Source organism: Fukomys damarensis, unplaced genomic scaffold (genome assembly GCF_012274545.1).
Source record: "Fukomys damarensis isolate Sample0158 unplaced genomic scaffold, DMR_v1.0_HiC HiC_scaffold_38, whole genome shotgun sequence".
Classification (NCBI taxonomy): domain Eukaryota; kingdom Metazoa; phylum Chordata; class Mammalia; order Rodentia; family Bathyergidae; genus Fukomys; species Fukomys damarensis.
Window position 1 is genome coordinate 78,180,880 of NW_022900950.1, and position 10,536 is coordinate 78,191,415.

Sequence of the window (10,536 nt, forward strand, 5' to 3'; positions counted from 1 at the left end):
ATCCGTTGGAAACTGGATAAAGAAGTTGTGGTTTTTCTATAAAATGGAATATTACTCAGCCATAAAGAGCGAGAGAATAGATTCATTCATAGGAAAATGGATACATATTGAAGATATACTCCTAAGTGAAATAAATAAGTCCCACATGTGTAAATACCGAATAGTTTCCCTGGTGTGAATATTCTGCAACAATGCATAAGATTCTAATAAGATTACTGACATCTAGCTTGCATCTTCTAACAAGCATGTACGTAGGTGGAACAAAACTTACTATTCTTTTGCAAAACAGGGATTTGAAGCACATTGGATTTTAAGTGATTTTCTTGTCAATGGCATAGATTGAAATTATGCCCAAGAACTTCGACTCTGGTCACCATGGTTTTCACAGAGACACAAGATTCTAATTCTCCTCATTAACCGAGTATTAAATTAGTTTTTTTCTACTTAGAAATTGTAAATCAAGCTTCATGAAGAACTGTTCTTTTGTCCTTTTTTTTTTTTTTCAGTTAAGGAGGAAATATTGCTTTGCTTTTTATTTATATTTTTAGGCCTAGGACCTGACACAATAATAATTATATATTGTTATCTGCGTTTATATCTATTAAAGTAAATATAAACTAATTAAAGTTGACATTTTTACACAGCAAAGAAGATAACTTTGAAAGTGTGTTTTGACTCAGTCTTGCCCTAGCATTTATTTTAATAAAAGAAAAGTCTTCAGGGCTGTGGATTTAGCTCAGTGGTACCACACCTGCCTTGCAAGCATAAGGTCCTGAGTTTGACCCTCAGTACCACAAAAAAAGAAAAAAAAGAAATGAAGGAAAGAAAAAGAAAAGTCTTCCATTTAAGTACATCAAAGAGAAAATGATCTTTACAAATCAGGAAGAAAAAGGTATTTTCAGTAAGATAGAATTCATGGGATATTAAAATAATTAGAGACAAAAAATAGAGAGGTCATAAATTTGTAATTACCTTTACTTACTTTGCTGCCTCCAATACAGATATTTCTTTATATTCAATTCTACGTTTACTGTAAAGGATCTCACTTTACTTTTTGTTAGTCCATGTGTGCAGTGCATAAAGCCTGCACTCCTTCTGTGGAGTTGGAATACGCATCAAACTCATCTTCATTCCTTTCTTATCGCCTCTCCCTCCCACCCCCTCCACCATCTCTTGATCTCTTTCCTTTTTCTCTTCATCTTTGCATCACACTCTGTTTGCTTTCTTTTTGTAGAGTTGGTGCATCTACACCCCTTCCTCCCCGCTCCATCTCTGTATGTCCTTCCTCTTTTGGAAAGGTCTATCTCCATATTTCCTATTGCTTATCTTTTGTCTTGATCTTTTTATATTTTGGATTTTTCATGCAAGATAAACCATGTGATATCTAAGCTGTGTGTCTGATTTATCTCATCTGACACTATGGTCTCAAAGTACATCCATTTCCAACAGGTGACTCGAGTTTATCTTTCCTTTTGGCAGTAAATGCCTTTTTTATATGGGAAGCTGATTTGCATGTAGAATTACGCCTGTCACATTTAAATATGATTTTGTGTGACTTTTGGCTTTTAGAGATCTTCTGAGTTCTAGAATTGTCGGGTTTGTACAGAAGGTAGGCAATGTGTCAGAGATATGCTGGTAAGTCAGAAAAGAAACCCATGTATTGAACAGAGAGTTGAATCTAATCTTTATAAATGGTTTTCCAATTACAATAGCATATCTGATGGATAGGGACTGGCTGCAAGAGTGAAAGCTATTCTTAGGAGACTGTAGCAAGCAGCTGAGCAAAGGTGGCTCCGTGTTTCCTGGATCCTAGATGGTGCAGCCGAGAAGTTACACATATAGGTAAGAAATTTACACTGGCAGCAGAATAAAAGCAGCAAATCAGAATACACAAAAGTAGTTTGTCAGGAGAGCGGACATGAGATCTGAGCAGCTGATGTGATTTACAAAGATGGAGTCCTTAATTTAATCACCACACCTGGGTAGGTTTCCTCCTGGGGCAGAAATCAGCCCCAGGCTGTGGCCAGGCCAGGCCTCCCTGACAGCTGCTGAACTGCATTATGAAGATGATGAGATGCTTAGCACAGCTGAAAAAGGTAGTGTGGCAGTGAAAACAAGGGTAAATTGTGGCTGAACTTGGGAGATGTTGTAAGTCAATAAGTGGATTATTAAAATTATTCTGTTGTACCTTGGGTCTAGATGTCCACCAAATCCTTATGTGGTCACAGGTGGACCTTTTTGGAGCTGGCTGGATCTAGGGTGTATGACGCTGAGATTAAGGATGTGATGCTGGTATTGATTCACACTGTGACGCTAGTTTTAAGGCTGCCCCACCCTGGGTGTGAGCACTGCCACCTTTAGGTGGGAAGCCTGGATAGAATATACAAGACAGAAAGAAGGCTGCTATTGTTGCTGCACGTCACTTGTCACTTGCTACTTCACTGCTTCTCTGCTTTGCTGCCTTCTGCCCACCATGAACTGTTTTTCCTCTGTAATGTGATATCCCCCTGCCTTGCAGTCAGCTGACTATGAAATGAAACCTCTACAAACCCTGAGCTACAGCGAACCTTTTCTTGCTTAAGTTTGGGTGTCAGGTATTTTGTCTCAGCAACAAGAAAAGTAACTAAGGCATCTATTTAACACATATTTGAAAATGAATGGCATAAAATGGCTTTATGCAGCATGACTTCATTCCCCTTAACAGCATTCATTTTGAGGCACCAGGGAGGAAGCATTTTCTTAGTGTTCTGCAATAAAATGCTCATTTTAAAAATCTCTTTGTCCTTATTAAAATCCAGACTTTATTTTACAGCTGTGCTTTTCCTAAGATAAGCAAATGTTCTTGTACATCACTGAACAATTTCACTATCACCATGAGGCACAGATTTGGTGTGATCCAAATTACTGGACAGATCAGCTGCCTGAGAGAAGCTGAGTAAACATTGCAGTGTTTTTGTGGGACGGGAATTTCTCTTCTCCTAGTAACCCAAATGGATAATGCTTGGATATGATCATAAATGTTGTGCTTAGGAAACTGCACATCGTTGAAACTAAACATCAGTGCACATGCGAACTAGGAGCACACTGGAAGACAGAAATATTGGAACATTACTAAAATTTCTGAACCTCCAAGATAACTTTATTGTTTCTTTCACTTTGGCAATTGCTTTATTGTTTGTAAATATTACAGTGTTCCCTGTTTGTCTCTTTAAACGTTGTACATTCTCCTGTTACCCAGGCTTAAACCAGTGGAAATTAGGTACACACATTAATGAGACATGTTGAATTAAATATATTTGGGAATATTGATTTCAAATGCTGTAAATAATAAAGAGGGTGATTTAGAACCATGTTCCTTAGAAATGTTAACAGATATCACATAATACCTGGAAACATTGCTAATAGGATCTATTCTTAATGAACTTTTTTACTGGCATCTGAAAATCACAGGGTGGTTGGTTTCCCTTCAGCTTATATCACAGGCAAATTAATATTTATTTCTTGGCTTCCTCTTTAATTTGTTATTTTTTCTTAGAAATATATGAGGGCACCTGTTATGTGTTAGGAATCAATGAGTATTCTTGGACTTAGGGTTGCCTCGGTGTCTGAGAAACAGAGCCCTGCTGTGTGTCTGTTTCCACTGGGATGGAAATGAACAGCAAGGACACACTGTCCCCTCTGATGGACCAAGACGGAGAGCAGAAAAGGGGCTGAAGAAGCCAGATTCAGAGAGGTTATTCCCAGGTTGTGGATGGTGATCAGGAAAAATCATCCTAAGAAGGTGGAATTGTAAGGTCTGGCCAGAAACAGGGTGAGGGTGTCCTACCCTGAGTGGAGAGCTGTCATATTAGTATGGCGCTTGACAGATGAAGATTCCCAAAAGACAGTAAAAGTCTTCACTCGCGTGCATCCTTTACTGAGCAGTGGACGCATGCCAGTCCTGTGCATAATTATTTAATTTCTTCTCAGCACAACACTGTGAATTCAACTCAAATCCTGGCCACAGATGGGGAAAGCAAAACTCAGGTAAACAAAGCAGTTTCTCCAGGGTAACATAAGTAACAAAGCAAAGGACCAGGACTGAAATGAAAATTAAATATGTATTTAACTATTTGTAAAGACATTAGTCCACTCATTAGATGGTGATAATTAGGGTTCTGTTCCAGCGACTCAGGAATGAGGCAGGAAGAAAATGAGTGCGGGCAATAATTCTTTTCCCCAAGTCCCAGCCTAACAGGGGTGTTTTCCAAATGATGCTACCTACCTGGCATTAATATGAACACACATACTGTTCAACAATCAATAGTGTCTGATTCTGAAATGAATCTGACTTTGTCAAACGGAAGTTGAAGACAGTGCTGACAGTGCATGTCAATTCTGTGTTCACCCCAGAGAGAATCTGCTGAACATTGAAATCAACTACAGTGACTTAAACTATAAGATAACCCAGCAGCAAAAAGCAGTCAGCGTGCCTGAGTTACTTGGTAAGTGTTGCCTAGTTGCTCCTCAACTTCTATCAGGATTTTTTTCCTTTCACAGTTAAGGTTTAACTTATTAATGGAGAAGAACAATCACACCTGTTCTTATCATTTGTTTAACCCCGGCCCTTTTGCAGTCCTAGGAAGCACTAGGAGAGAACCCCACAGACCTTGATGAAGGAAGCTGCCCTCCCTTTTCTCACTTTCCTTTCTTTCTCTTCCCCCTCAAAGAGTGACCACTTGCAGAGGTTTTCAGTGGGCCGAATTCAGACACCTCCTGCCTGCACCCAGAGCTGCACAGGGAGGTGAACCGAGCAAGCAAAACTAAGCACTTAGGATTCTACCACTGCCCTCTCCACTCACCCACCGGGCAGCCCTGACCCTCTTCCCACTGCTCTCCCGACTCACTGAGTGTGTTCTGTTATTACTAAGTTCATCGGTACAATTTAGATTTACATAATGATCACATGCATCATAGGGAACTTTACCTGCACGTGATGTATCTTGATTCCTCTTCTTTTCCCCATTCCCTGCCCTCCCTCATTTACCCTCTTCCCCTCCTTATTTACAAAAGCTTTGCTTCCATTTTATCCTCACTGTGTTTGAAGAAGGCTTGATGGAGGAAGAAAACAGGTCAGAGTCAGGCAAAAAGACAGAGGGAGCAGCTGAGACCCCAAAGTGAGAGAAAATAGACAAATTCTCAACAGTTTTCAGAGAAGCCTACACTTCCCCAGTGCAGTGAGATAGATTAGGAATCTGATCAGGAAGACAGTGCTGAGGTTCTCAAATGCAGATACAAAGACAGAAGAGAGATTGACAGGGGCCGGATGGGGAGTTACAGGTCCACTGGGCCCCTGGGGAGCAGGGGCATTTCCAGAGATGAATGACTAAGATGAGTGTGCAAAATGTGAGTGAACTGCACACTCAAAAACTGTTCACTAAATACAGTTTCTTCAAACCTTTTTAAAAAGCAGTGCTGCTTTAATACACTTAGGTTGAATGAAATGTTATAAAAGTTTACAAAGAAGTAAACTTGGGATACTTGCAGTCCAAGCTGCCTGGAAATTAATTTTCTGCAAAACAATACTTATATATATATATTTATAATTATATATACTTATATATAAATATTTATATTTATAAATCTATTTCACAGGTGGAAACAGACACATTGTTATAGGATGTTTAGGATTTGCTTGGGCCCATTGTCTTCCAAAGTCTTTGGGATGTATTCCAGAGACAGATTTTATGTTTGTTTCTTCCCTCTTCTTTCTGAAATGATTTGAATGAATATTCTTGCCAGATATTATGAACCACTAGTACTTTAATTATGCCAAGTTTTAAAATAATGCAGTTAACCTATTTTCACATAGTGTCAGTTGCCTGATATTCTATCTTCTTACAGTATCGGTTGCCTTGTACCCATTACAATTGGCGAGCTAACATTAGCCTCAAACAATTTAATTTCTAACAATGTTTGTTTGCTTTTTATGAAAAATAATGCTTGACTCAGTTTTTGTATTTTATTTTTGTTGTTGTTATAGCTGATGTCGGTGGCCAGCTGGGCCTATTCTGTGGGGCCAGTATGATTACAGTTATTGAAATTATTGAATATATTTTCACCAATTTCTACTGGATTTGCATTTTATTTTTGCTGAAGATACCTGAAGTGACCCAGTGGGCTCCTCCATCTCAGAATCATTCTGGGAATAAAATCAGGATAGAAGAGTGCTGATGTTCAGTTAAAATAAAAGTGTATTTTTACACTTCACAATACCTTCAGATTCATCAGAGTTAATTCATTGTTCACTGTGGAGAGCTGAATAAAAGTCACTGAAGATACCAATTTCTTTGCATGTATTTCTAGCCATCTATTACTATTTATATCTATAAAAGAAGTAGGTGCTAAGTTGTTGCCATTGCATTAGCACCTAGAACAGTTGAAATTATGTCTATGACATTTCATATTTTTCCAATAAAGAAATGTTTGATAATGGAAAAAAGCTACTACATATAACTAAATATGCACATTACACTTGACAAAATGTGTTATTCAGGAAATGGCATATATAATTTATGCTTTATAAAATTCTGAGAATTTTGGTTTTCACTAAGCTTCAATATCATTTTTCTCTTTCGTCTGTATAAGTTCTATTTTAACTGATCTTTAGAGGAGCAGGGATCCATACTACCTATATATCTGAGTACTTGAAATAATTTTAATTGAAAGTAAATTCGAATCTGTATGCTGTCCCTTCTCTCTAAGGGTGTCGATGTACTTAGGGTAACGTAGAGAGGAAATGCGAGTTCTAGTGGTCACTCTACTTTCCACCCCACAGAATACACCACTGGCAGTGAGTAATTCAGGAGCTTTCTCTGATGCACTTAGGAAGTGATAATCAGGTCAAAGAATTGTTTCTCCAGGGCTGGGGTCACAGCTCAGTGGTATGTGCTGAGCATGTGAGGTCCTGGCTTCAGGGCCTAGCAAATACCACACACACACATGTGCACACACACACATGTATTTTAGTCCCACGCTCATTCTGTGCAGTGCTGGTTAGTCCTGGTTGCACGTGAGACTAACTCCTAAAAACTCTCAAGAAGCTGTTCGTGAGCTCAGTGACACCAGTGCCAGTGCTGTGGGATGAGGGCAGCACAGTGTGCGAATCAGGCCAGATGGGAAGGCGCACGCTCAATGGCGCAGAGGGACTCTCACACACAGATGCCCACGTGGAGGTGTCCACCGTCTTCATGTCCTGCAGCCTGAGGCACTGTGCAGTCTGTGGGAGACAAAGCAGCAGGGAACAGGCTATGTGTGAGATACATGCTTAACCAAGGCCTGATCTGCCACTGGGAGATCGTAGACACAGAGGGACACGAAAGTAAAATAGAGGCTAAAAGAGCAAAACTCACAGCAAGAAAATAATACGCTTCCTTCTGTGTAAATGAAGCCTGCACACACTCCACTGTACGTGTCTCCAAAGGACACGCATTTTACGAAGATGGGCAATGGCGCATTAGCAGGACTGCCTGTGGTAGAGGGGGCAGTGAGGGACCAAACACACGTAATGATGGCGGTGCAATGTGAATGGCTGACACCGTTCTCAGCCCCATGGCCCCGCGAAACGAAATAAAATGTGTGGTTGCAAAGCCATGTTTGGTGACCGCTGAAAGAGTGTCTGTGAGATGACAGCTAGTGCCAAGCCACCCATGTGACAGCCACGAACAAACGTGAGGAATGATCACAAAGACGGCGGCCTTCCCCGACCCTCCTGCGAGAAGAGAGGGCATCCGAGAACCTGCAGGTGTGAAGGGCACACGTGGCAGCCAGCAGTCTTAGCTACAAGGTTATAAAAGAAGGTTTGAGTCAATGACAAGTCTTCCAGCATCTGAGAGAAAAACAAAGAACGGCAATAAGGAAAATTGGAACAAGAAAGAGCTCGGATCACTAGAACTTCTGGGATGGTTCGAAAGGGCTGAGAGTTAGGAGAGGAGATTGACAAGGGTGTTATAACAAACGAGGGGCGCATATTACTCCTGCAGGAAAATAAACCTGTTCTTAACTTTAGTAACTACTTCATCTCAAGGGTCCCAACATTCATTCCCCTTCCCCATTCAGATGACCTTAAATTCAGGGGCAGACAGCAGAGTGCAGAAAGGGGTGAGAAGCGGAAGCTGATCTGCTGAGGCGTCGGGAGAAAGCGTCTGACTTGAAGACCTCCCAGCCGTCACTGGGAAGCCGGTGCTGGAGGTCATAATGAACTTCGGGACGGCGGGTGGTGCTGGGAGAAGCAGAGCTCCGCATCTGCAGAGCATTAGCAGCCTGGGGCGGCTGGAGGACGCCCGGCCAGAGGGGAGCGCATTCCGCGTTAGACAGAGAGCTCTGCCGCGCTGGCCCAAAGCCTTAGGTGCATGGATTTCGCAGCTGCCCAGGGCTCCCAGCACGCGCAGCTGTCCTTGGGTGTCCTGTGGCTGCCGTGCTCTGGGCACCAAGTGTCTCACTTCGGAGTGGGCGTCCGTCCTGATCCAGCCCTCGGACCCCCTGCAGGCCTCTGCTCCTTTCCTCCTCTCTGTGCTGCCCGCACCTTTGCAAACCCTCGGAGCTCTGCCTTTCCCTCAGCCCAGCGATTCACACCCCGCCTACAGTGACAGAACCGAGTTTCTTAAATATTCCTTCTCTCTTATCCCAAGTCATGCTTTAGCTCTTAGTTTCTTGCCTGCCATAAACCAGCCGTTGTAAGCGTGCAGCATCGCTTTTAAATTTCTTCCCCAGCGTGCTTAGAGTGGCTTTTTCTCTGTCCCACAACTTTTATCACAAAGGGATGCGTCTCAGTGGTTCACCTGATTTCTCCCCCCTTTCAGCATTATTTTCATGGAAATAGCTAAAATTTCCTATATTTGAAAAGTCTGCCAATCCAAATAACTACCCTTTTGGTCTCTTCAATCCCAATTTAATTCCTTTTAATTTAAACATGAGGTGCTTTATCAGTGCTAACTTTTAGTTTAAATATTGTAATAAATACATTCAATTAGACAATGAAGTACGTTTTTACAAAGAGCTTAATACAGGAAAGTGGAGAGTATATACAATTAATATTTTCTCTTTTTGGCTATTAAATATTTTTTAAAAGTTGGAAAAATTTAAAAATAAGGAAAGGAACAATCAGGCTTTCATTGTCCAGATTTAACTGGTATTATTTTGGGGTTATTTCCTTCAGATTTTACAGACGTGGCATCATGATGAGTATTAACCTGAAACCTGCTTTTGAATTTCACATTTTCAGAGTGCATTCATTCTAATACACAAAGACATAGTTTATTAAGTTGTTGCAAGAATGGATACATATTGAGGGTATACTCCTAAGTGAAATAAATAAGTCACACATGTGTAAATACAGAATAGTTTCTCTGGTGTGAATAAACTGTAATAGTACATAAGATCCTAATGAGATAACTGACATTGTGAAATGGGAAGGGCTAAAGGTGTAGGGAAGGTGAGATGGGTAGGGGAAAGGTAATAAAGGAAAAGAAAAAAATGTGAGAAAATGAAAAGATGGAAATAAAGTGTTTGTAAATGGGGGGGGGAGGAGGGGGTGAAGTGTGGGCAGGGACGAGGGGAAAAATGAGAACGAAGACCTGTCACGTAGAGGTACACAATCCGAACAATGAATGTAACTGTACTGTATCCCTAAAATGTACCAATAGACTCAATTAAAAAAAACAAAAACAACAACAAAAAGTTGTTGCACAAATTTGCATCAATAAATATACTGTGATTTATTTATTCAATATCCTCACTCCGTCTATGTAATTTCAAATTTTTATCTACAGTTAACATACTGTTATATCATTCTGTTACGTATCATTTTGGTAATGTACCCAAAAGTCAAATTGTAGAAAGTTTTGGTATATACCTCTTTACCTTGACTGTATGTTACCAAATTGCTCTTTGACATAACTTAACCAATTTATGCAATTAATAGCAACAAACAAGAATTCAGCTTCTCCCACTGTCTTCTAAGATGTTTTAAGGGCTGGGGATTTAGCTCAATGGCACCATGCCTGTCTTTCATGCGCAAGGTCTTGAGTTCTATCCCTGGTACCAAAAAAAACAAAAAAACTAGGATGTTTTAAGTTTTTTCTAATGTGTATACATTGGTATTTTTGCCATAGGAATCCAGTGCCCTCTGTTGAGTGGAACTGAAGATATCCTAGGAACAGATAATTAAGGAAACACAGAGAGGAGCCGTGCTGAGAAATGAGTGGTCATCTGTGTGGCTCAGAATACAGTGCAGCTGTGCAAAGACTGACCGCAATCGGTAGGCGCAGCCCCTCCCACCGGCCAGTCCAGCTTGACGGAAGTGCGTCGCAGACCACGTAGGGAGTACTGGCCAGTCCACGCAGTGCGGGTACTAGTCTGCTTCCTGGGTTATTTTGCAGCAATGTAAACAGTGTAAGCAGGCTGAGGGTCGAATCTACTGGGGAAAACAGATTCCATGGGACAGAGGTCTCCAGAAAAGCCTTGGCGGATGGATGGTGTTTTAACTATCTCCTGCGA

The 10,536-nt window shown here is 40.9% G+C and overlaps 1 protein-coding gene across 8 annotated transcripts in view; it reads left to right on the forward strand.

The window, feature by feature from the left end:
* Window positions 1-10,223, forward strand: part of Asic5 (acid sensing ion channel subunit family member 5) — a 34,184-nt gene extending 23,961 nt beyond the window's left edge. For 7 of the 8 annotated variants that reach the window (XM_010627973.1, XM_010627970.1, XM_019207996.1 and 4 more), the window contains 2 exons: window positions 4,393-4,484; window positions 6,023-6,213. In XM_010627973.1, the coding sequence (XP_010626275.1) occupies window positions 4,393-4,484; window positions 6,023-6,213 (283 nt within the window). Of the gene's footprint in view, window positions 1-4,392; window positions 4,485-6,022; window positions 6,214-10,151 lie in introns of those variants that run through there. The other variant, XM_010627976.2, reaches the window with a different exon arrangement.
* The last annotated feature ends 313 nt before the right edge of the window (window positions 10,224-10,536 follow it).